The sequence below is a fragment of the Myripristis murdjan genome, chromosome 12, assembly GCF_902150065.1.
Source record: "Myripristis murdjan chromosome 12, fMyrMur1.1, whole genome shotgun sequence".
NCBI classification, from domain to species: Eukaryota; Metazoa; Chordata; class Actinopteri; order Holocentriformes; family Holocentridae; genus Myripristis; species Myripristis murdjan.
This window is the reverse complement of record NC_043991.1, coordinates 19,044,333-19,071,158: the sequence shown is the minus strand read 5'-3', so window position 1 is coordinate 19,071,158 and position 26,826 is coordinate 19,044,333. Positions and strand designations below refer to the sequence as shown.

Sequence of the window (26,826 nt, the reverse complement as noted above, 5' to 3'; positions counted from 1 at the left end):
GACAAACTCTGTAAGTGGTATAATTTATCAGCACCTTTCTTGCATGTTCAGGCCATTTTGACAGCTGATCGCGCGGTAGTGCAAACTGTCCCTGTCGGCTAGCCTTACTTTATGTGACCACGTGACTGTCTGTGGCCAATCACAGTTGAGAATGTAAAGGAATGACAACAATAAACAAATTCAGTGAAAGGAAGCGGATCGACGATTTTTTAACCTGCAGTCTCGCAGCCAGCACACGAGTCTGCCAGATACGAGAGGCTGGAAGTCGTTTATTTTTATTTTATTTTATTATTTTTCTAAAACGCAGTCAGCTCAAGGTGTCGGCTCAGCCTCCCTGCAGCCTCCAGTCCACCGCCGAGCGAACAAACACCGTGGACGCTGCAGGCTAACGCCGATGGGAAACTCGCGTTAGTCCTTTAATCAAGCTGGCTTAGTGCAAACTGATGAAGAAGAAGAAGATGATGATGATGATGCGCGAACAAGTCTGACGGAGATGTTCATCACTGGTTATCACCCCCTCACCTGAGCCCAGCAGCCTTCACGCACAAAGTGGAGTTGGATCCGTCTGCAGGTGGAGATGTGTGCTCTAACATGCTAGGACCATGTTCAAAAATGTGTTCAGCTCAGGGTTTCTGGTGAGAACAGCTCATGTGATTCTGACATGGGTCATCACGCTGATCCTCTTCCTACATGACACAGGTGAGCCTGCTCCAGAGTTACTCACACAGTGCACAGCAGCAAATAATGTAATGATGCATGAAATAATTGCCATTTGTGCATATGCCTTGTGTTTACATGTGTATTATATAATGATGACATATGTGAAGCACCAAGTTGAGCTGGGGCCTGGCTCTGGGCAGTGCAGTGTGCAGTGTGTCGAAGGTGTTTTCTGTCCCTGTGGCTGCAGACCTGAGGAAGCAGGAGGAGACAGGCGACCTGGTCCAGCCGGTGTTCTTCGTCCTGCTGGTGCTGCTGTCGGTGCTGCTCTATTTTGCTGTTTCACTCATGGACCCTGGCTTCATCCTGTCTGATGACAGCGACCTACAGGTGATGAGTGTCCCCACTGTGTTTCCTGTCATGTAACTCTGAGTTCTCTCTGAACAGTGCAAATCCACAGGCGTAACCACATAATCCACATAGTAATACATCTGCATTGTTGCATTGCAGATGTATTATGTTGCAGTGCAGGTGTTGCCTGCATTGGATTTACTGGTTTATCACTGGATTATTTGTAAACCAGGGGAAGGGGAAGGGACTTGCCCCTGTGATGAATTTAAAAGTAAAGGGATACTGAAGTGACTTCCAGTTTTTATATATATGTATTATTATTATTTTTTGAGAAGAATTGTATAAGTAACCTCAGTACATTTTTCAAAGTGTACATGTGTGTGAATAGGCCAGGGAGGGCCTTTCTTAGTTTCCATGGTGCTCTGCTGGTAGCTCTCATATTACCTCTAGCTCTGTGACTGTCTGGAGTTTACTGTTTTTCATAAATTTATTCAGATTCATTGATCCTGTAAATGTGCACATCCACACACCCACATTAAGTGAACCTTTAATCAGGTCACACTAAATTTGACTTTTCAGTTTAGTTTGTTCAAAACAAGTCATTTTGAACTAACGAGGAACATTATGAACTGGTTTACATTGTCAGTGGTCTGCAATACTGTTATTTATTTATTTATTTATTTATTTTTTCAGAGTACAGTGATGCCAGGCAGCTTGGCTGCAGTTGTTGTTAGGGAGCTGTTTACTAACACAGTGTAACTTGCAGCATATCACAGCTTATACAACAGTGCAGTATGTGTCATCTAATTACCTGCAAAAGGTTCAGGTACATACATCGTGGCAGTTGGTGAAACCCAGCCATGTAAAAGCACCTGTTGTGTGAGCTGCATCAGTAGGAACAGGACGGCTGTCAGTGCAGTGTGTTGGACAGACAGCAGGGAGCCTGTTAGCCTGCAGCTCTGTGCACACACAGAGCCATTCATGTGCTCTGCAGTATTGTTTTCAATGGTAAATTGGCCGAACAGTAACAGTTTGAAACCTGTGCAGCCTCTGGGCAGATCTTTTTTTTTTTTTTTTTTTTTTAATAAAGGATTTTTGAAAAAATATTTTCTATCATTTTTGAAGTTTAATTTATTTGACTTTTGGTAATTCGTTTTTTTTGTGTAATTAATTAATTAATTAATTTATGATACTTGTAAAGTTAAATACATTTTTTAGTTATTATGAATATAATTTTCTTTGCATTTTTTTCTAATGTCCTGGTCATTTTTTATTTTTTTTTTTTTTTGGTAATTTTTGTGTATTTTATAAAGATATATTGTGTTTTTTCCCCCATAATATCCAGGTCATGTTTAAGTAACTTTCCTGTAATTTATTTATTTATTTTTAGATATTTTTGTGGCATTTTATTAGTAACATTTTAAATTACATTTTGTTTTGTGGTTTCTTGTCTTGGTTGCAGTTCACCCTGGGAGTGACGGAGGAGCAGCAGGACATGATCCCGCCCACCACCAAGTCTCTGCGGCAGCGGCGCTGTGGCCACTGCCTGCTTCAGGTACGTCGTCCAGCAGGGCAGCACGCTCAGGAGCCTCTGCTGCACCTGGTTACCTGACAAAGATGTTTTCTCCCTGTGTTGACGTGTCTGGAACAGAGACACTGATGGAAACCAAAATGTCTTTTTTATCAGTATGCACCTGAGCACTTTTACCTTTGGGACCTGTTGTTTTTACTTTTGACATCAAACTTCAGCATTTTAATTTTTCTTCCAGCAGCTGTGTAGGTTTTCAAGAGTGCAAGTATCTCACTTCTTTACACTTTAAAACCCACGCACCTTTCTGTCTCTTTTCTTCTTTGCTTGTTTGTTATTTGGCAGTGCTGTCTCTCCTGCATTTGTCATTTTCTAATGGTGTCCCTCTGACCTCAAAAATCAGCCAGGCATTTCGGGCTGCAATCTAACACTTAAAGCTCTGCAGCGCTGGGAACAGCTCGCTATGGTATAGAATAACAAATACGTTATCTAAGCAACCCAGTTCTCTGTTACACACACCTACTACCTCCACTGAACACAACATCACACGTTACACAGGCATGAATCCTCCACGCCAGCATGTGTAGAGACATCTGATTCCTTCTCTGTTGATATGTTTTGATATTTTATTGCTTTTTTTCACTTGTAGCTCATGATGAGTCCATGCAAGCATGCAATTGAAATTCTTTAGTAGATTTTCAGTCAAATGTACAATTATGTAAAAAAAAAAAAAAAAAAAAAAAAAATACAAATTTTGGTACTCATGTAAGAAAGCTTTGCAATCCCCCACACCTCTGAGTGAGAATTGATCACCCTGTTAAACTCAGTAACTGGTTACATCACCTTTAACCATTTCAAACTTGAGCAAATTCACTTGATTTATTTAAAAACATGGGGACAATGGTGATGAGCATGAGCAAAAAAGACCTGAAAATTAGCAAGACATTAGTAAAAACTTATAAGAAAATGACCAGAAAATGTGAAAAATAAATAAATAAATAAAGGATCAGCAAATAAGCAAAAACGTAGAAAAATGAAAATAGAAAAATAGAAAAGTAGTAAAATATTACCAGAAAATGTGCAAAAAATGGTTTAAAAAATCACAAGAAAACTATTTATAGTTGTATTAAATGTTTTAAGATGAAATGTCAAGAAAATTACCAGTAAATTGCCTTCAGTGTGAATTTCTAAAATCAAACCTGGCAAGTAGTTTCTCACAGACCTTGAGTGGAACAGGATGGTCACTGATCAGTTTGCCTCGAGAAAACTGCCTCTAAATGCAAGCTTCTGTCTTCCGAGCAGCAGCCAATGAGATCCAAGCACTGCCAGACGTGTCAGCACTGTGTCCGGCGTTACGACCATCACTGCCCCTGGATTGAGAACTGTGTTGGCGAGAGGAACCACCGGTGGTTTGTGCTTTACCTGGCGGTCCAGCTGCTGGTGCTGCTGTGGGGGCTGCACATGGCCTGGTGAGTGGAGCGCCGCCAAGTCACAAACATGAAACGATGAAGAGGTTTCCTGCTCTTCATCTTTCAAGATAACTGCTAGGCAGTAACACACCGTCTGGCAGCCATATTGGTGATACTAATTATTTATAACACAATGTATGCTTGTTGGCAAGCTAACCATAGTATCTGGTGTGTTATTATGAACCCCAATGCAGTTTTGCCCAGGACATGGCCCACAAGCACTGAGCCATGATGTAACATCTGTGAAGTCCTCACCCGGCCATAACCCTAACCTTACCCATGTGGGTGTATCTGACCCAGAACTGACACAATTACGGGAAAGTGGTACATATTTCATATAACTGGCATACCTGTATCTATGATGCATCTGGTATTGTGCAAGCTAGACCGGCTGATGATTGGCCTGATGGTTGATTACATTTGGAAAGAGTCGTGTCACTTGGTGTAGTCCAGCAACACACAACCGTTGCAGCATATGAGAATAAAAAGTAAATAAATGTCCATAAAACCATCACATCATCAATTATAACTAAGCCAACAGAGTCTAGCCTTACTCGAATACGCTGTTAAGCAAAGAAACACACAGATTAATTAATATGAACTAGCAGTCTAACATGTCATGGTCACCAGCGGACAAAATGAAGGAAAGGGAATGAAGGTGCATGAGAGAAAGAGAAAGAAAAAAGAGGGTACAGGACAAAGGAAGGAGAGACGGAGGGAGGTATTCTTCAGGTGAATCGGATCACAGGAAGTGTTTTTGCAGCTTGTATTTTCTGGTTGAATGCTGTGTGACTGTTCTGTGATTAAAAAAGCCTCCACCAGTTCTTGCTCTCTCGCTCAAAATACCGTTGTTCCTCAGGACGGGCTTCAGCTACGCTCCCACCTGGCAGCTGTGGCTGCGCACCAACGGCATGCTGCTGGCCGTGGCCGTGCTGGTGGCTCTGCTCTCCCTGACGGTGCTGCTCCTGCTGGGCTCCCACCTCTACCTGGTGTCTCTCAACACCACCACCTGGGAGTTCATGTCGCGCCACCGCATCTCCTACCTCAAACACTGCGGCGCCGATGAAAACCCCTTCGACCGCGGCACCTTCCACAATCTGTGGGGTTTCTTCTGCGTCTGGGGCACGGTGGTGTGGGAACAGGTGTACTTCAGGGAGGGAAGCGACCAGGTTTAGTCAGGTAATGCAGGGGGACACACTGCAATGCCTCGCAGGCTGAAAAGACTGGACAACACACACTTTACGACTGACTTTGGCACACGATTTTTTTGTCTCATCGTCAGAGCCATCAGGCCCCATTAGACAGATCAGGCACTGCACCGAGGGCCCTGCCTTCCTCAGTATAGGGCTCCCACAACCAATCAGATTTTTTTAAAGCTCAAGCCTACGAAACTCAACAAATTCAATATGAAGAAAAAATACTGGAGCATTAGTGGAAAAAAAAAGACACCAGAAAAATAGCAAAAAAGAGAACAAACTGTAGATGTTATTAAAATGACTAAAGGTCAGATCAGTGATGCTGAGTCAAATCTCTTGTGTTGAAATGCTTGCGAAAGTTGTGTGAACGCAACCTTCACAAGCTTTTAACCTTTAAGATTCAATCGGCTTCTTTCAAAAACATGCGAAAAAGGCTGATGGCAATTTAGCAAGAAATGACACGAAAATAAGCAAAAAATTAGTCAAAAATCATAAGAAAAGTTTAAAAAAAGACAATTTTAGAAGTAAAGTGCCCAAAAAATCCCACATTGAGTTTTGTTCATAAGCTGAAATAAAAGGTTTTAGAATCTACTCTGGGGCCTACATTGATCTGTTCATGGTAAAATGCAGGTGCCCTCTAATGTTGTTTTGTGTCGGGCCCCCAAATGTCTTAGAACGGCCCTGCTCACCGTCAACGCACACTTGACACTAAGTTGGATTTGGGGATTGCGAACCTGTCCGCAAGATAAAAACAGTGAATGAGCAGTGCGGGAGTTGTGTGTGACGGGTGATGCAGTTGACCTTGCGCAGGCTCTTGTGCCATAACTCCGCCAACCTCTCCGCTTCCAGTAGCTCAGTGCTCATGGATCGCTTGCTCGTCTCTTCTTGCAGTGTTGGTCTTTTCCACAGTTCCTGTATATTAATCCTCCCATCTCCCTCCAGAGTCAACACTATCATCAGGCTGTGTAGTGTGTCCCCAGCATGACTTACCTACTCATTGTTACCATCTGAACAACTAGCTACCTGCACTAGAGATGTTTCCTTACTCTAACAGTTGTTTACAACCATTTAAGTGTACCACGAGCATGTATTTCCTTTAAAACAGGAAGTTACATCGTTTGCAGACACTTTACTGCCCGGTTCAGGGCCGTGTGACTTAACGCTGGTCACCAAGTTGTTGGCGTGATGAGGGATTGGAAAGCCCTGCCGGGACACAAGCTTGGTGTTCGCTTGTTTGTGCATCCTCGTCCGACCTGACCTCGCCCCAGCTCCCTCTGCTGAACGAGTCATGTGACCAGCGACTTGATGTTGTGAAAAACTCAGCTTTTACCATGAAGGGTGTATGGTAAACCTGACTGATGGACTGTTAATGAATTATGAGGTTTACTTTTGATAAAGGACCATTACGGTGATTTTGTATGTTTGGTGTAACGTCTACAAAATGTATCTACTTCATGTTTCTGCTCATCTTTTCCCAAAGCAAACAGCCATATTTTAGAACTCCCATGTCATTTTTCTTGCCTTTTATCCAGCCGTTGGTTTCAATGATCTGAAAATGAACCACTATTCCATCTCTGTAATAAAGTCGTCCACATTAGTTTTCCTAAAAGCAGCAGCACTTGGAATCAGGTGGAGTGAAATGGTCCCTCCGCTAGAAAAAATAGTCCCAGGGGAAACATTTGCTTTACACAGCCAATTATCAGCTCTGCGGTTTATGAACAGTGACGACTCTGTTAGTTGCAGAAGCAGAACATTGTAAGGCGGGTGTTTGAACCAAAAACTATCATTTGAAATTGAAGGGATTTTGATTATATGTTGTGAACTTTTCATCACCCCGACATGATTTGCAGAATGGTTTGTTGCAATGTAAAATGTTGATAAACTGTAGTAAATGGATCAAACATACAAAATCAGCAGTATGGTCCTTTAATATCTGTTAATACTTTCATAAACCTTTGATCAAATAATGCAACTTCTTTTCCAAGCATGTCTAGACAATCCAGATCTGTGGTTGGTATATTTATATTTTTTTCATTGTTTACTCAGTGGGTTCAGACACTTGGATTTGCAACGTGGTAGGTTTGCCATGTCTGGTGTTGGAAGGTACATTACTGTTGTGTTTCATGAGAACAGCTGCTGTAAACGCTGGGCTTGATGAACTCTGCACAGAGACGCAATACAGGGTCCGCTCAGCTCAGCAGCTTTTCTTTAAACAACAAAAGTGTTTGCATTGAGAGAAGCTGTCTGTAACCACTCTAATAAAGAACAGCAATGTTTTTTAAGCACGATTGAGCAGTTTGAAAATGGTGAGAAATATGTGAATTCATATTGTTCCTAGTAACCAACAAAACCGAGATGTGCGCTTTAATTTTCAATAGACGGCATTTCCAACTATTTTATATTGTATGTCATTTTCTAAACTATTTTGGAACAGCCGGAGATATTTGTATGACAGTTGATTTAATACGGTAGCTTAAAGAAGTACTGTGGAATAGTAACTAAGAAGTAAGTAGAAAGCCTTGTGTGCAATAAATTGTTCGGTATTTCCATATTAGCTTTCCCTTGTGCAATAGTAAACTTTTGAGAGCAATAAATGTGGTATTTAACTTATTGTACCTTAGTTGTCTTGGACAAACTGCTTATTGCTTCCAGTTAGACTTAATGTCAATGAGATGTGGTTTATATGAAATTACATTTGATTCATGTTGTGTACTTACATGCAATTCAGTCATGCATTTTTTTTTTACTTTGAAAATATTGTATTCCATCAATAAATGGCTATTTCATCAATAATGTTCGTGTTATTCATAGCTGTAAATGTATTTATTTTATTTTCCTTTATATCATTTACAGTTATCGTGGCACTTCATTCATAGTTCTTTTTGACATTCCTAAACTTCATGGTTGGCAATATCTAGCTGTCCAGTACATCGAAGTCAAGCAACATGTATAGTTTCTAACAGGAGGCACAGAGCAGCACAAGGCACATTCAGAGCTTCAGGGTGAAATTTCTTCATTCAGATCCCAGTTTAGTAGTGTTTCTGACTGAGAGGGCAGTGTCATAGCTGCAGGTATTTAAAATATCACACGCCTGACTTCAGTTTATGAAAAAAACAAACAATATACTTGTGACATAATACAAATCATAATTGGTGTAATATCTACAACCGTGTCATTCTCTTACAGCTCAGCAGAAACAACAGGCCTAAAACGGTAGACCTTTTTCACAGCAGCCATTTTGACATGAAATAGCAGGGTAAACAGAAGTAAATATTAATTAGGGTTCTGTTCCATTTACATTTAGCCTTTTCAATGAACCATAATGATCAATAGCAGAACAGAACCTTAATTTATTTTATTAGTAACACCTGTGTTTACATTGCAATTTCATGTCAAAATGGCTGCTGAGAAAAGTGTCAGTGAAAAATTAACGTGCCAGACACCAAAAAAGTGCCAAAAAAGTGGTAGAAGTAAAAGCTGATAAATTTAGATTAATCAATTTAAAAAAGATGGGAGCATCCCTACAGTGACAAAAGATACAAATTACAGAACACATGTTGGTCAAGTATAGCAGGTGGTCAGCCGTGTGCTGCAGCGAGCAGGCCACACCAGAGGTAATGAGGAGCTGCATGCAGAGGACCAGAGCCGTTCTGCTTCTGCTGAATCAAGAGGAACTTTTGGCAAACACAGTTAAGTGTGGACGCAACGTAGATGTTCATTTTTACAGAGGGTGACTGCTCAATTCAAGGAAGAGTAGTCAAAGTCAGCAAATATTTGTTGTTGCTCAGTAGTGAGAAAGCACGGTGTTTTTGGAAGACTGAGGACTGGTTTGAGGCGAGTGAATTCCTCGTCAAAGTTACTGACGTCCTGTGGTGCCTTGATGGCTGGCAGGAAAGGAGGCTTCACCCTCTTGGCCAGTAAAGCGTCCCAGTCCACTCCCTGGGAAGACACAATGGTTTCAAACACAGAAGACACACACACATTAGACTGATGCAAAACCTGCCACCATTTCAAGTGTGCAAGGACCTTAGACCATATTCATAAGGCAGTCGTTTTCCTCTGATGTTGCGCTCAGGGTGGGAAGCCCAAATGCTGTGATCAAAAGGATAATATCGTAATGCCGTGTTCCAGGTTGCCAAACATTATTGCTTCACTGCACGTCGGCTGCCGTGTGAATATGATCTACATACCAGATGATTTTTTTCCCCCATGTTTAAAATAATATCCACAAAATGTATACTTAACATTCCTATGAGCAAGCAGTCGTATTTTAGAACTCCCATATCATTTTTCCTCCCTTTTATGCAGCCATTGGTTTCCATTCATTCCACTTCAATATGAAAATGAACTTTCAGAGAATTCAAACTTTCTTCACACCAGTATTTCATCACTGTTATAAAGTCGTCCACATTAGTTTTCCTAAAAGCAGCAGCACTGTTGTGTTTTGAAGACTTGGAATTGGGCGGAGTGAAACCATCTCTCAGAATATTTACAGGTGGGTGTTTTAACCAAAACTTAAAATTTGAATTTCGAATTTTTGAAATTTCAAATGTTTTGTTGCAATGTAAAAAGTAGGGAAATTGTAGTAAACGGGCCAAACATTCAAAATCATTAGTATGGTCTGTTAATTGCTTTGTCATCACTTTGGTTGTTACCTTAGTGCAAGAACTAGGAAGTGGAGGAACAGTGTATGGACTGGCTTAAAATGTATTAAAAGATTATACTGGAACTGAGGGATTCTGTGGGAAAACAGAGCCTGGATTTATTAAATGGGAAAGATAAGTGTCTGTGTTAAAATACCAAACTACAGGAAGCAAACATACATAGACTTGAGAACATCATTGTCGACAAAGATGTTCTTGTAGGACTTTGACTGTTAAACACACTGGTGCTGAAGCAGGAATATTAACTTAGACAAAACAGGCCAGCTATGATGAACTTTCCAAAAGAACAACTAAACTAAGATCAGAAATCCAAGTTGTTTTTGCAAGGCTTATTCTACAGTCCTTGGAAAAAGAGCACGGAGCTGGATAATGACCTGGAAGAAATTGTGTCTCTTAACCTCCGTGGCATCCTGCTCTCCCGCTCCGAGCCTCTCCTCAGGGTTTTTCTGCAGCAACTACAACACACAGAAGGAGAGTCAGTACGATGTGATTCAAAACCTTTCTGCACTCCCACCACCATCACCTCCCACGCAAACTGATGCCAGACTAAAGCCAGCTGCAGCATGTTCACGTCTCTTCCCAAGGTTCAATCAAGATACCATCAGCACATCGTCTCTGTTCACATTCCGTTCAAATACATGGCTGTCAAACAAAGTCAGACTGACAAAAAAGAAAATGTAACTGGCAGTTGGCGATGGCACCAGCATGTCCTGTGTTACCTTGCTGTGAACATCTGTCTGTGGGTTGAGGTGGGCAGCCAATGTAAGTTTTATGCAGCGTTACACAGTGGAGAGAAATATTGCAGCACTTGTAAATGTTCATTGTTTGAAATTTTTTCCAAGGTTATGAGCAAGTCTGTTGTCAGTTACCATGGAGCAATGGACCCTTGTGATAGAGGACCGACCTTGTGAATGAGGGACGTAGCATCAGGAGAGAGGAAGCGAGGGAAGTGCACTTCATCGTTGACGATGCTGTCAAATATTTCTTCTTCGTCATCTCCAGGGAAGGGAGACTGAAAGAGAAAAGCAGAGGAACAAATTCAATGACCCTCCAAAGAAAATTTCCATTCCTTTTGTAGCCTGTGTTTTCAGCCATTTGTGCCATTTTTATCCGTTTGTCATGGTTACATGTATGTCAAATAAAGCATCCTTATAGTGACGCCATCAGACCTGCCTTTCATGTTTTAGCCTTGCACTAATGTAGGGAGCAATGAACTACAACACATCATATGCATCTTATCTTGGTCCAACCCTTGTTTTTTGTTTTTTTGTTTTGTGTCACACTTCCGTTTCCATTTAAAACAGTGAGTTAGGTAGCCAATGATCAGAAGCACCTGACCAGAAGTCTTGCACAAATAAACAAACAAAAAAGAAAAAAGAACGCAAAGTGACAAAGTCCAAATTTCGTAAAAAATAAAGTTAATATACATCATAATCTGCAACTGGGCCAGTGTCTGGTTTTCCATAAACCATTTACCACTGGCTAATAAGTTTTCTGGGAGGATCCATGCAGACTGTAACTAGGGTCGGGCAATATATCTATATCATAGCAATATTGTGACGTGAGACTAGATATTTTTTAGATGTTTTTTTTATGATTTTTTTTGACAATTCTGCTCTCTTCAACAGTGGCAGTAGAGAGGGTGACAGGAAAGGCAGGGGAGAGAGAGGGGATGACATGCAGCAAATGGTTCAGGCCAGACTCCGACCCATGACACAATCTTGTTATATGGTAGCGGCTCTACCAAGTGAACCGCCGGCGCTCCTGGCTTTCCCTGGATTTAAAGGCTGCTTTATGGTAAAAGGATGCAGCTTTCCGAACATGTTATACTGTTGTGTATTACCTGCATGGTCATCATATCCACATTACTACTGACTGTTTAACAAAAATCCATTGTGCATGAATATCTTGTGGAAGCACCAACAGACCTCTGTCACCACAGCCACAAACATCTCCTGAGGCTGGACAGAGACAAAGGTGTTCTACATGACCCCCTGCAAAAGCCTTTCGCTATGTGCTGTTGTGTAGAAATCTGTTTCATTCCAATGCAGATGTTTGGACTCACCTCTCCCACCAGCATCTCGTAGATGAGGACCCCCAGCCCCCACCAGTCCACACTGCGGGTGTAGTTGTTGTCTGTCAGCACCTCAGGGGCCAGAAACTCTGGTGTCCCGCAGAATGTTGAAGTGCGATCCCCATAGCCCATACCTGCAAACACAACAGACTTACTTAGATACCACTGTAGACACAATACAGACATACACACATATACACAAACACACATGTACATACAGTTTAAAGTCTGTCAGTTACAGGTAGAAGTCAGATTCAACAGTTTGGCCAAGTTGCCAGTAAAAAATCATGGTTTACTTCTCTCCATTGGCTCCTGATTCTTAAAAAAAAAAAAACACCTGTTGAAACTGGCATTTTTTTGTTTGTTTGTTTTATCTAACATATGTTTTAGTTATTACTGTTTTAAGGTTTCTAATTTGCTAATTGCTTTTTTCCAGTGTTTTTGAATGAAATCAAGTGAACAGGGGATAAACTGTTGAGATGTCATACTTGAACACTGGCAAATTGTGGTGCGATTAACACAGAAAATGTTAAGATGATCCCTCATAAAACGTTTGACTGATTCTCTATCTGATCATTTACCTTCCTTGCATAAGCCAAAGTCTGCTATCCTGACAAAACCATCTGCATCCATTAGCAGGTTATCCAGCTTCAGATCACTGAGAAAGAGCAAGAAACAAAAATTAAAAACAAATAAATACATTATTACAGTGTATAAATATATAAAAAACAAGACATTCAATATGACAAAGCTAAGAATTGGGTGAGTAAATGACAAGACAGGCTGCTAGTGTGAAATAGCATTGTTCTGAATGCAGCTTGATAAGTACCCACCGATAAACAATCTTGTTAAGGTGGAGGAACTCCAGCCCCAGCAACACGCACGAAGAATAAAACCTAAAAAAAAACAACAACAAAAAAAACAGAGGAATAAACGCTGATATGCTTGTATTACTTCCATGTCAGAAGACTTTGGCAGTGTGTGACTGTGTATCCTCACCGGGTTTGTTTCTCAGTGAAGATGCTGGTGTGAATGTGTGTCATGAGGTCTCCTCCGGGGGAGTAGGCCATCACGAAGCACACGTGATCAGCAGTCTGGAAGCAGCCATGCAAGTTCACCAGGAAAGGATGCTGGGACGCGTTGATGGTTTCAAAGATCCTCTTTTCACACATCAGGCTGAACAGACAGCATGTGCACAGAAAATTGTTTTGTAAATACCCTTAATGGTTATTAGCATTATTATTATCACTATCATTATTATTATTGTTAGCAGTAGTATGTTTTGTATGTGCTCCAACAGTGGCTCCTTGTGACAACAGAGACAACAACAATAAACTCTCTGAATATAGTATATATGCATCAGATTGAAAACTTGCCCCTTAAATCTATTGAGGGGCAACTTGACCCTTTGCAGTTTGCTCACCAGGCAGGCAAAGATGTTGAGGATGCAAAGATCTTTATCTTCAACGCTCTATACAAACATGTGGAGAAGCCCAAAGCCCAAACCAGGCTCCTGTTTGCAGATGTTTCTTCTGCTTTTGATGAAGTTTTGAGCTGCTTACCTTTCGACTTCATTGCGTGTGATCATGTCTCCTTTCTTCAGGGCTTTAATGGCGTACAGTTTGCCTGACTTCTTATACTCTGCTAGCAGCACCTGGGTGTGGTTACAAAAATGAGATATCATACATAATCAAATACATAATCATATACAATCAGTAATAAAATTTAATTTAACCTGCTGTGCATGAATGTATAATAAAGCAGACAGTATATCCTTTTATCTGATGATATTTTTTTTGTTTCACAAAAGAACAAGTCAAACGGACACCTTTCCAAAGTGACCTCTTCCCAGAACTGAGATGCAGTTGAAGGCTTCCATCTGCAGCCCTTCTTTCCTGCTGCATAAAGAAAGCAGATGTAGGGTGTGAAGCTGACATAAATGCATCTCAAAATCTCTGAGCTTTAAAACACATATAGATTTAAGCCGCATGCATGAACTTGGTCAGTACAGGCAGCAATATGTCCTGTGTGCTATCAGGAATACAAATTGGTAAATCCCATTCCAACTGTTCACACCATGGAACATCAAAATGAACATGGTCTTTCAACTTACCTTAAATGATTTTAACTATTACATGAACACAAAACTAGTCTATCTATCTATCTATCTATCTATCTATCTATCATCAATACATATTTTTTATTTTTCTACCATGATTTTATTTAATTGAATTCTTTCCTAGAATGACATGGAAGAAGATGCAGCCTGTTGCGAACTGTTTTGCACCAATGTCATCTGGTGCAGAAGAAAACAAAGAAACCGACTTTAAGTGCTGCTGCCTGCTCCATGTTAACAAATGTCCAAAACATTTGATATTTGTCATTTTGCATGCAGTAAGACTTACTTTGGAGTGAACTGAGTCATGGGCTGACCCTTGGAGTTGTGGCTCTCCGTGGTGCGCTGATTTTTGAGAAAGAACACAGATTAAGAAAGAAACTTACAGTTCCATAAGCAGCAAAAACAAGCTGCAATACATTTCCAGTATTAACTGCCCAGGAGCAGTACACAAAAAGATGAAAGCTCTTGTAACCTTGCATAACTGAAATCAAGTCACTGTTCTGTGAATTTTGACACATTATTTTCTTAACTATTGCTTATTTTATTTTATTTGTCATGTGGTACCCAGACACAGGGATTACACAGGGGAACAGCAGCAAGCATGACTGCAGGATGTCCTTATACACATCACAGAGTCAGACTGACTTCAGGACTGCGCAGCTACAAGGGACGTTTCTGTTGCCATAATGATTCGTCCTCTGGAGTTAAAGCGACTCATATTGTTACAGCTGAGGTCGTGGAGGCCCTGCTGGGGCAGCAATTCAACTGGACAACATATCAATACTTGTAATGATTAGGTGGTGACTGACTCAGAGATGGGCATGCAAATTTCTAGTATATCGAGGTTTGGCTGTAACTTTCCCCGTATGTTGCACACAACCCTATTACCGACAACCTTTTGGGGAAAATTCCCTACAACCGACAACTTAATTTCCTAAAGTCAGTATTGATGCAACCCCACAAAAACCTTCATGTGTCAAATCTTTTCTGTATTACAGATACAAGGAACTGAATTTACTTACCAATGCAGTGTCGTTAGCAGTCTTGCCCATGTCATGATTTGAGAGTTTGACGGGGTGTTGTTCTGTGAAATTCAGTTTCATCACAGCTGCATCTCTGAAAGGCCATGTGAACAAACCATTTAACTACTTCACACAACTGTATTTTACAAATGGTCAAAATACAATTTTTGTGTTACTGGATTTATTCATGTTTATTTAAACTCAATTTTATACAAAAGAAAAAATGAAAATTGTAATTCCAGTGGGTTGCAGTAGTTGTAGATACCTGATAATCAAAGTTAACTGCCTGTAGGCAAAGAACTGCATCTTGAAATAAATATTTTGGTTTCAGGAGCTTTTAATTTACTTATTATATTTTTTAACTGGGAACTATTTTTTCAAATAATGTTGATTAAATATTTGTTAATCCAAAGCAAGGTTTGTGATTGTATTTCTAATACTGTACATTTTGATTCAAATTTACCTCAAATGAATATTGGCCCTAAATATTGTTATACCTGTCCTTCATTGCTAATAATTGGTATTGGCCTTGAAAAAAAAAATCAATACTGGTTGATCCCTACACAGTACAGCTTCACAGATACCACAAAGGGAAGTCCCTGGCTGGCTGGTGCCTCACCCTTGTGGATAGGTAATGGATGTGGGGGCAGCATGAGGCCTTTCAAAAGGGGGGCTCAGGGCCTCCAGGGAGCTGCATGCCGGCAGCATTGTCATCATCAGGCGACCCCAAGTGGCAAAGTTCATGTTCATCTGTCCAGCCCGTAGGAAATCTTTGCCTAAGGAGACACAAATGAAGTCAGTGCTCCTCACAGGTTTAAGTATTATAAATGATAATATGTCTCAGCAGTTTATCAGTAGTTATTTTATATTATGAGCTGCCCAATGCTCCTGTAGCAGCTCATTAGCTTAATATCTTTTATGGCTGACACAAAAGGGAATTTCAGAAGGGAGAAAGAGGAACAAAAAAACAACTGCAATTAATGAATTGGATGTTTGAATAAAACAGAATCTCAAGTTTACAAAACTGAATAAGATGTGATACACTGTGACACTACACACAGGCTAACAGCACACAATTTGAAAGAGTTTGGTCAGCAACCACACTGAAGCTTTATTCCTTAGCACTTAACACTGTAAATGGTTTGATGAACCAACATGGGTCCGATGACCCATGATGCCCCTGGGCCTTCCTTTTCTTACAATGAATTTGATTGGCCTGTCTCTTCCCTTTCTTTTTCTTTTCATTTGGACATTCACGTACATTCTTCAAGGAATATATTTTGTTCTGGGTCACTAAATAAAATTTGTTTAATTATTTCCTGTGGAGCTCTAACTCAAAATGAATGCTACTGACCTCTTAGTTAACAAATTATTCTTGAGCTCATAACTGATAACAAGAACATAAAATCTGTGGAAATAACTGACTTAATCCAGTGACAATAAATGATGCTACCTTTTTCTTTAGGGAAAATTCTTCTCTGCCTCTGTAGTTTCGGGTGCCGCTCAATGACAGGGTTGATAAAAGTCACCTGGAAATCAGGAGAGGGGTTATTATGCCCGTGGTATAGGGCTTCATGAAATAAGTTAACGAAACATGTTATCCACAGCTAATTGTGGATGTGCCATAAAGAAAAACATTTTACTGTAATCAAATACTTTGAGAACCTCACTGGCCATATTTGATGTCTTGTCAGCTATAATTGTATCTGTCCAAAACAAACATCAGTTTCAAATTTTGTTGAATAAATGTTCACTGAATGTGCTTTGTGAGCTTAAAGATTATTTTGGCATTTCTGCTTTATTTGATGGTGACAACAGAGAGAGACAGGAAGGACAGGGGAGAGAGAGGAGATGTCATGCAGCAACGAGCTTGGCCCAGATTCGGTAGGGATTTGATATACGTTCTCTCTCAGGTGAGCCACCCTGCTTAGAAGTGAAGTCTGACAACCAACACACTTGGACTACATCGCCTTTATCATGCCTGGGAGTAAACTGAGGTTAGTTAGCCCTGACTTATAAATTATCAAAGCATATTCTGTATACACTTGTGAAATCAGTATTTGTGATGGACCAGTACAATCACCACTGTTGACAAGACATCTGGTCCTGTTTTTGTCTGGTAAGGTATGGTAAGGCAGTAGAAACTACAGTCTTTAATGTTTCTCTGATATTCATTCCTAAATTCTTGCCTCAATGCTAGAAAACTAACAATAAACCAAATTAAAACAGGAGCATTGATTAGAATTTGCCATGATAAAGTTATAATACATAATAGAAACATGCAAATGTTTGGGAATTTAAATAAGCTCTGGAAATAGATATAGACTCTATAATTCCAACTATCATACTACATTGTACACAACGTCACAGGAACAGAAAAAAAACAAAGCAAACCAAGCTTTACAAAATGTTTATAGATGCACACAGGCAACAAGCACTGTCCCTGTAAATTAGTTTGGGGTTAAATACAAAAATGAGAACCTCAATGAAGAGGATGCCCTGAGGCTCCAGGTACAGACACATGCCATGCCGTCGGTTGTCCAGGAAGTCCTCCAGGCGCAGGAACTTCACTGCACATAAGGCCCGCCAGTCCCTCCAATAAACACCAATTTCCAGCTCTCTGGACTGGACCAGGAAAAATACAGGCACACACATGAATTCATGTAACACCACTTCATCGAACACACACACTCACACACACAATTTCTCTTTTCAATCTAAGCATGCGTTGCTTTTTCAGTGCACCATAAAGCTTTATCTTCTGTATGACTGAAAGCAACATGTGGACCAGTTTGTGCTGGGGATAAATGTTGGGATTTAACTCTTTGCCACAGGGAAACACATCTGATGTCCCAGGACCTCTCACCTGGCAAGAAAAATGAGCTTTCCCTATCTAAACAAAAGTCTGACAAATTAATTTTTGCTTGTGTGACAAACTCCACTTAAACACTTGAAGAAGAAATACTGTGGAACAGAGAGGCTGAGAGGTAGGAAGATGAATCCAGTGATGGAACTCAATCTTCAGCGGCAATACTGAGCTTTTATGGGCAAGGCCAGATTAGTACAAATGTCAAAGGATTAGCAGTAGGATTTCATGGGTGGAGTAGAAGATGGACACACTGAAAGTCACACTTGGTCATTCTGACCCATACAGAGAGCAGAACAGAGGGTCTGCTTTTGTGTTTGGCCTGTTAACAGATAATTACCATTTAGTTATCAGCATTATTACTTAACATTATCATTAAAGAAAGAATTACCATTTCTCAGAGGTACCACCACTAGTTATCCCATCCATAAAATATTGTCAAAATACCCTATTTAAGTTAAATTATTCTGACAGAGAGGCACTCCTGTGCGAGTCCATGTTTGCATGGATGATAAAACCAAAAACCCATTTACTATCAGAGTGACCCAGGTGTCTTTACTGGGATTCTCATGACTAAACTTTATATTGGTTAGACTCAGTTTTGATATTCTAATGTCAACTCAGAACTAGAATACTGGAGTACTGATTTAAGAACACAGTTCAGACCCAGCTGTCCACTTGTTCTGCTTGCTGATGAAAAAGCCACTGACCCGTTCCAGTTCAATGCTGAAGCTCTGGCCCCAGGCGTCTTTGCCCAGCTGTCTCCAGTGTGTGTGCCCCACAATCCTGTTGTCCACCTTCAGCACGGCGCTGATCTCAGCTGAGAGACAGAAAAACAGCAACCAGTGAAAACACAAGCATTCAGAATAAGACCAGCAGCACTCTCTACAACATGAAGCACAAGCTGAAAACGCTGCCCAAATGTCCATAAACTATGAGTTCACATTGTTTCCCATATAAAAAAGGTAAACTCTCTATAAGAACTCTTATCTTATTCTCTCACTTTTATTCGTATCACAATTAGCAGACAACTGGCAACGGATACATGCTCGCATGCTTTACACAAATGCAAAACATTGCACAATGAACTTACTGGACAACTCCTCGGCCTTGGTTTTGCAAGAAGTACTGCGTCCTGACAGGCCGGCTCTCCTCTTTGGAAATTTTCCATCTATAAAGCTCCCAGGGATGGCTGATGTGCTGGCCACAAGACAGCGGCCTGGAACAGACTCCAACAGGTCCTGACAACCCATCATGCACACCTCCAGCCGCCCTGAGGAAAGTTGTCAACTTAGTTGTGAGACATTGTAAGAACCAACAATATGCACCAAGTCTTATGATGGCAACGACTAAGGTTTAATTTCATTCTGTCCGGGAATCAACTGGGTTGTGTTAGGTTAATGTGGACAGATGATTCACCATTTGCTTCAGGGAGAAAAAAAATACAATTCCACAAATCACAGAGAAAGGCAAGGTGACAACAAACAAGTTGAAGCATCAAACACCAAGTTATTGAATGAAGCAATGAATGTAGCTGACATGTCAGTGGCAACCTGTAAGGCTGGCTGGTTTGAAGAAGGAGGAAGAAGAGGTAGAGGAAGAGGAGTCTGAGTGCTTTCTTGATTCATCATAAGAAGGTGAGAATCCCAGCATCAGCTCCTGCTTGATGGCAGCACATTCGGGATGGTCGTGAGGCAACTCGCTTAAGCGCTTCTCCAGGGAAAGACGCAGCAAATCCACCTTATGAGAGGACTCTTGCATCCGCGCCTGGGCCTGAGCAGCATAAAAATATAAAACAACAACCTTGTAGTTAACACATGATATCGGCCACTCAAGTAAAATTAAGTTCATTGTTGGAACCACTACAAGGCTCCATTATGTCAACAACAGATGTTGGGCCTTCACTGTCAAGGCAAATTCCCCATCATTTAAGATGGGGATTGGTTATTAATTATATATACTACAGGGTTATCAGCATAAATGTTTGTAATGTCACAAAACTGAAAACCTTTTGTTGTTTGGTCTCTACCCCAATTGATTAAGGGTGGAACAATAAATCAATAAGGTAATATTTTGTGATACTTCATTTTGTGAGACATTATTGACACATAACTCAAATATCCAACAATGAATATTTGAGTTTTCAACTTAATATGCACAAACACACATTTGAGTTCCTGTGAGGCATACTTCTTCCCTGCCTTTAGGCATTTTAACTGGAACTCTTCAGTCATGCTCATGTTGCAGTCACTGTGCAAGTTAAAACACTGAAAAACATGATCAGTTCCTGCTTAGTGAAAAATTATTATGCTTTTTCTGTTTTTACTTCTTCAGTTACAGATATTGTGGTGCATCACAGCTGATTATCTTAAATATACTGCATATTGTGGAATCACCTGTATGTTGATACCATCATTATCATGGGCAAAATATCTTGATAGTACCATAATCAAGTTACTCAGAGATTCCCACCTCTACAATTGAAAATGGTGTCACATCTCTCTGGACTGGACACACTGTATGAACTGCATTTACACCTGGCTGATCCTGGCTAAAATTCATTTTTTTGTCATCCACTTACACTTTTCATTAATGCTGATTTTAGTTTTCTTATCCAGATAATAAATCCAGACCCAGACCCTGCACATTAATAGCAGGTGTAACTGGGGTCCTACCCTCAGTTGGGCCCACCTCTGCAAGTATCCGGCGATCCTGGATCTTACGCCCACCCAGCTGCTTCACCACATTCTTGGCCCCCTCTGCTACGGCTGATTCGATCTTCAGGTGGTGCCTGAGTTCAGCTATCCGCAGCTCCAGAGGACTGATTATTTCCGTGGAGCGGCCTGAGGGCATGGAGGGCATTTCAGACTTTGTCAGCAAGTTGATAGCAAGATACCATCCTGTGAAACCTTCTTTGATCTATATCTAAACCATTACTCGTTCTAGTAAACATGTTTCTAGATACAAGAAACATGACTGATAAGAATGAATATATGATCTTATCACATATTACTCTGAATTTCTACATCTGATGTACCTCGGTCAATTCACAAACCGCAGCCCTTGTTTAGATTTGTTTTATTGTGTCTTTTTGTATAAGTATGCCAAGAAATGCAAACACATTTTATACAGATTTTAAAAAACAGCAATAACAATAAAATACACAGATAGTAAGGATAAAATAAGGATAAAATCTAAAATAATAAATACATAAATAAACAATAAAAAATAGAAAAATGAATAAGATAAAACAAAATCACTCCCTCATAAACACATTTTCCAACAGTCTCAAAATGGCTCAAATATACAAGAGGCTTTATTCTTAACATTTCTTCGGATTTGTTCCATTTATCTGTGGAAAAGAAAGTAAAAGCTCATCTCCCAAATTCAGTGTTTATCCGAGGTGTCTCAAGAGTAATAATAATAAGAAGTTGGTGTTTTCACAGATTTTGTCAGGAATAAAATATTTATTTGTTCGCAACAAGTTAGTGTTCAATACTATGATCTCAAGATCCTCTGACAGCTGTGTTCTTCAGCTAAACACTAAACTAAACTCACCATCTATGGCTTCGTGCTCCTCTTCTTTGGCTTGGCCGACTTTGATAATCTGCATGCGGAGCAACTCAATCTTGGTGCGGCTGTCCTGTAACATCTGCTGGGCTGCAGACACCATCTTTCGGTCCTGGAAATACATGACAATGATATGTGTGTAGCCGCTTTAAAGGAAACCCATCAGCCTCAGCACCAGGCATTTCACTCCTATTTGATTCAGTTCAGGGGCCTGTGATTCATATGTGATGATATCATGGGCTTATTTAACACAGTCAGTTACATTTACACCAAAACACAAAAAGCAACCAACAGAGGACTGACAATTTTATTGTCTCTTCCATACAATTAAATGAAAAATAATATCTATTATTTTAATAAAAAACATACCTTATGGTGTTCAGTATAAAGTGATATATTTCTCATGTTTAAGTGCAAATGTCTTTTGTTAAATCAGTTAACTTCAACACAGCTCAGTTCACTCAGATTCAAAATGACTGGGCTTTTGAAAATGATGAAATGGATCAATTTTCATTTTACATGAGTGATTTGGATTAATCATTAAAGCAATGCGTCAATCCAGATTAATGGGTTGTTACTCAACTAAGTAACAATTTGACTTTTTTCCCCCTTTGGTTAACACAAATTCAGACAAATGAAACACTGAGGGGGGGGGGGGACATCAACATAGGACTTGTAAACTATATACATGTACATAAAATATCCAAGAACTCCAAAACACCTAAGTCATACATGCAACCCTGTGCCCTATCTCTGCTGCTGCTAACAAGTACATGAGTCAATGCAAATTCACTTCTGAGGGCAGAGCATGTAGGAAAATCACCTCCACCAGTGAGCAGGTGGGAGTTTATTCTTGTATGCACAAGGGAACAGAAACAGAATGAGGGATGTGTGGGATAATGTTTAGAAACGTACTCTAAATTACACAGATTGCCAATCACTATGACACATATCTGGGGACCTCCAATGAAATATCAGTGAGAGTGATACTTAAAAAGACTGTTACCCATAAATAGACACAAGCAGGAGCCACCTCAAATAAACAGATGGCAGGAAATTGTTGGAGAGATGAGATGTGTTCATATAGTAAACACAAAGGTCTGAATCTTGACAATAATCTGATTCACATGATACATGATTTGTAATATTGACTCCTCCTGACTTCTTTACTTTTCTCCTTAAACTGTTACAAACTCTGATATTTTGCTATCATTACGTGCTTTTTAACAAAGTTGTTTTTATTTTAATCACAGAAACTAATGCCTTACAAAGTAAAAAAGAAAAAAATAATAAAATATAAATGTGAAGAGGATGTATATAATCACTGATCAACGTTTCCCCAACTATTTCCTTCAGGGGAAGCCCGTGTCCTCCTTGAAAGAAACAAAATTTTTATTTATTTTATTCACCTAATTTATGTGCACTTGTTCTAGTTCAGCTCAGTGTGAGTATCTACTGAGTTTTACTGTCAATTATGGTTTCTGCTCTGTTGTTTCAACAGGGATTAGGGATTAGAACCTACACACACACACTCTCACACACACACACATACACACATACACACACACACACACAGACACACACACACACACACACACACACACACACACACACACACACACACACACACACACACACACACTGAGTGGAGCAGTGGAGAGGAGAGACAGGTGAAGTGAAGATAATGTTACTCAAGTTGACAACAACTCGATATGTTACTGGATCAATGGGAAATCACATAAAATATGGGAAGACTTGTAAGATGTGATTCCTTTAACTGTTTATTTGGGCCCGAATGTTCTGTAATATTTGGACAAAGCAGTTAACCTAGTGGACACTTTCCTGAAAGAGGAAGTGACCTATCACTTGATCCTTATCTTTGCTGATATGCCAAATGAAGCCATATCCAAATAAAGCAGTCCAGCATGTTCCTACCTGTGTGTGCGATATTTAGTTTATCATACATGTAGAGAGAACAGGCCACACCTTGACAGAGCTGCAGGTGTAAGTCTGGATCATGTTCTCGGCCCCCTGTTTGACTTTGGTCTCTATGGTCAGCTGTTTCTTCAGGGATTTGATGCGACTGGCTCGTGGCGATGCGGTGTTTCCCCACCGACAGGAGTCTGGTAACATGTTGTCAGGAGCCTCTGAGCAACCTACATGAAAATGATGACATGGTGGGTTAGGAATCAAATTACCTTGGGAAACAATTCCTTCTCATTTGTGTTGATTTGTCTGAGAGAGTTGAAAGACTGGCAGAATAGCCCTTTCACTAATCCTATGATAACCCACTGACTGTACCGAAGAGAGCTATGTGAGGACAAGGCAACAAACTCATAGACAGCCTCATAAATGTGCCACCCAAAACAAGAAGAAGGCTTCAACATTCTATGGCTACTATTTATAAACCATGCCAAATATCACTTTTTGACACAATTTTGACTGAATACCTCAATATCAATATTGTGACAAAATTGTAGAGATGACTTTTTGGAATAAAAGCTTACCATGGAGATTTGTGAGTAAAACTAACAGAAGTTGAAGGCAGTATATGGTGAGCACTTGAAACAAAAATAAAGCATTAGGGGTGAAGTATTCCTTAAAGAGGTTGGTACTGTCAGCAGGACAGTAAACACAACATCAGACAGTGTTAGTGACCTGTGTTGCTGTTTCTCTCTGTGGCCATAGCCCTGGCATTGAGCTCCTGCAGATGCCAGTGCAGCAGCTCAAGCTTGCGGTTTGAAGCCTTGAGCTGGCCCTCCACATCAGATGCGCTCTTGCGATTTGTGACAGCCCGCCGCAGCCTCTCGGCGGCCTCCTTTATCTTCAGCTCTCGCTGTATCTCCTGCCTTATCAGCGTACGGGCATCTTCCAGCCGCTGCTGAAACTCCGGGTCAAGAATATCCCCCTGTGCCAGGTCCAGCAGGCCACTGCTCTGTGGAGGGACAAATCACAACAGCTTCCTGATCGCTGCTTTGTAATAACTGCAGTTCAGGACTGCAATACATTATAGCTTATTATAACTTTTTCGTTTTTCTATGGCATAGATGTTCTTAACAGCAGCCACTTTGACATGAAATGGTAAACACAGGTGTTATCAATAACAATAATTAAGATTTTGGGGCATGCAAGTGTAGCAGAGCCTTTCCAATGAGCCAGCGTGAACAATAGCAGGACCCTGGCTCTGTTAGACTTGAATGGAATGAAGTAATTATTGTCATTAGTAATACATGTGTTTACCTTCTATAAAGAAACCCACATTCAGCACAAGCTGTAAGCTGCCAGCCACAGAATGGAAAACCACTATTAGATATTACAGGAATGGTTATTTAAGCAGTGAAGCAGTCCAGGCACTTGGACAACGTCTGCCAGCGACACACTGGCAATGAATTAGACAGTGACTCCCCCTTGTGGTTAGAACTGATCTGCTGATACATAATTTTGATAAAGGCCCTGATATGCATCTACTGCTGGCACCTGCCAATAAATACTGTGCATAGATATTAACATTTCTAAGATTTGGTTGCTCATTGACTGTTATTGCAGGTTGTGTCGCTGATTGTTATTGCTAAAATCAGGTTGATGAAAGAGACATAAAACATAAAAGAAAATTTACTAATGGACAATAAATTAAGTAGGCTGCTCTTTGAGAACTACATCCTAATGCTTGTAGCTCCTGATAAATACATGATAGATGACCTTTTCAGGAACAGAGGAAGTATCATGGGTGTCATCTTTAATGATGTACAGGTCTTTGTGATAAAATATTCTAAATCTGACCAGTATATGTAAGAATACATGTTTCAGGACTGGGTACTGGACTGGCAAAAACTCACGACACAATACATGTCACAGGACATGGATCAAGATACAGTTTGTATTGTGAGATGTACAGTTTGATGACAAACTGGAAGTCACAATCTCACCATTTTTACCACTACATTAGAAGCTTCCAAGTCCAAATAACATTTCCCCATAACAGATAAGAAGAAGAAGAAGAAGAAGAATCATGATATAAACTTTTTACATTAATTACCATTAGAGTGAATAAAAAAAAATCCTAAACTTTTATAAAATATAATAAAATATGTTTATTTGGTTCATATTTTGGACAATAGCCTAATTTGCGCAATATTGCAATACTGAATCGTGATACTTATGGAGCAAGCACCCATGTATCGTGAAACATATCGTACTGCAGGGTCCCTACCGATTCTCATCCCTACAGGAAATAATGTGAAGTCTGATAGAATATCATTACAAACTAAGTTAGGTTTGTATTTGTATCAGCTGATTTAAATTATGAAGATTAAATGTACGTTAGATCTCTGTGACATTTCCATCATGTAGGGTATCCACTGGCTGCACTTGTTTCATAACATGTCAACTCATACGCCTTCAAAGTTACTCACTTTCCCCACATAGGGATGGTAATTTTGTTTTTACGGTTATGTTATCCTAAATGAGAAATGGACCACTCAGGAATCAATTTTTAATCATGTCTTACTGTTATGTAGGCTAGACTATGGCATGTTATAGCCGCAGTTTACCATGACATGGGCTTACGGAGGTAAAGAACTATGAAGGGAGGAAAACCAGATGAACAGGAAAATCCAGGGCGTCTGCCAAGGCAAAGTGTTTCGTATCCTCAAGTTAGGAGATATTACAAGAATAACTAAACTTCAATTAACGATGCAGCCATCACGTAGCATTTTTAACTTACCTGTAACGCCACACCTGACATGACTGTCAATCTGTGCTAGCTTGGCATCTACACACCAACGTCCGTTCAAGTGTCCGGTGCCGCTCTTTTGAACAGGGAGGTGAAGTGAAGTTAAGTGGAAAGTTCAGAGATGCAGACAGGCTAGCTTAAGTAAACTAACGATAGCGTGTGAAATTCAGCGTCTGTCACGGCAGTGCCCGCAGTCTCCATCAGCTCTATTTACGTTCCCAGAAAGAAAAGCTGAACCACATACTACTGGTTCTGCCTGGCTGAGAGTGTCGGACTGGCTGTTTGATACCGACTAAACGTTAACAGGCGCCGGTTGGACACTGACGAACCGACCGCAGTAGCCAATCACATCGCCTCATTCAAAGCACCTGTTGTGCTGCCTTCATGTCCCGCTGGTGATTTTCCTGGTCATAAATACTAACTGCTGGTGCACCTCGTCGCCACGGTGGCCAAGGCAGAGAGGCGGGTGTGTTTTCCAGTTTTAAAATTCCAGTGAAAGGCCATAAAGATCTAGGAAGTGAATGCGTCCCCACACAACACTTCACTGCTGCGGTACCCTTGGGCAAGACACGGCTGGG

At 40.4% G+C, this 26,826-nt stretch overlaps 2 protein-coding genes across 4 annotated transcripts; one reads left to right on the top strand and one right to left on the bottom strand.

Annotated features, from left to right (window-relative positions):
- The first annotated feature begins 165 nt into the window (after positions 1–165).
- Positions 166–7,991, top strand: zdhhc12b (zDHHC palmitoyltransferase 12b). The gene is made up of 5 exons (XM_030064693.1): positions 166–699; positions 908–1,047; positions 2,471–2,563; positions 3,839–4,005; positions 4,865–7,991. The coding sequence occupies exons 1-5, from the start codon at positions 603–605 to the stop codon at positions 5,178–5,180; spliced, it is 813 nt and encodes a 270-aa protein (XP_029920553.1). The 5' UTR covers positions 166–602; the 3' UTR covers positions 5,181–7,991.
- pkn3 (protein kinase N3) lies at positions 7,988–26,535 on the bottom strand. 3 transcript variants are annotated; one of them, XM_030064689.1, is made up of 22 exons: positions 26,240–26,535; positions 24,175–24,451; positions 23,503–23,672; positions 21,505–21,628; positions 20,638–20,789; positions 19,500–19,719; positions 19,040–19,219; positions 18,657–18,766; positions 17,562–17,705; positions 16,534–16,609; positions 15,700–15,856; positions 15,081–15,174; positions 14,345–14,400; positions 13,768–13,837; positions 13,502–13,593; positions 12,939–13,115; positions 12,773–12,835; positions 12,521–12,597; positions 11,931–12,073; positions 10,770–10,877; positions 10,240–10,320; positions 7,988–9,140 (listed from the first exon to the last, which is right to left on the bottom strand). In XM_030064689.1, the coding sequence occupies exons 1-22, from the start codon at positions 26,258–26,260 to the stop codon at positions 8,940–8,942; spliced, it is 2,793 nt and encodes a 930-aa protein (XP_029920549.1). In that variant the 5' UTR covers positions 26,261–26,535; the 3' UTR covers positions 7,988–8,939. The 3 variants fall into 3 exon arrangements, with proteins under 3 accessions (XP_029920549.1, XP_029920550.1, XP_029920551.1); XM_030064690.1 differs by having other exon boundaries at positions 23,503–23,663; XM_030064691.1 differs by lacking the exons at positions 24,175–24,451; positions 26,240–26,535 and adding an exon at positions 24,024–24,039 and having other exon boundaries at positions 23,503–23,663.
- Between the last annotated feature and the right edge of the window lie 291 nt (positions 26,536–26,826).

Coding starts and splice junctions, on each gene's coding strand:
- pkn3 (XM_030064689.1), bottom strand. CDS start 26,260: ATGTCAGGTGTGGCGTTACAG. Junction 19,220..19,499: donor CAAACCAGCCAGCCTTACAG/GTTGCCACTGAC, acceptor AACTTTCCTCAG/GGCGGCTGGAGGTGTGCATG. Junction 10,321..10,769: donor CTACGTCCCTCATTCACAAG/GTCGGTCCTCTA, acceptor TGTGTGTTGTAG/TTGCTGCAGAAAAACCCTGA.
- zdhhc12b (XM_030064693.1), top strand. CDS start 603: ATGTTCAAAAATGTGTTCAGCTCAGGGTTTCTGGTGAGAACAGCTCAT. Junction 700..907: donor CCTCTTCCTACATGACACAG/GTGAGCCTGCTC, acceptor CTGTGGCTGCAG/ACCTGAGGAAGCAGGAGGAG. Junction 4,006..4,864: donor TGGGGGCTGCACATGGCCTG/GTGAGTGGAGCG, acceptor GTTGTTCCTCAG/GACGGGCTTCAGCTACGCTC.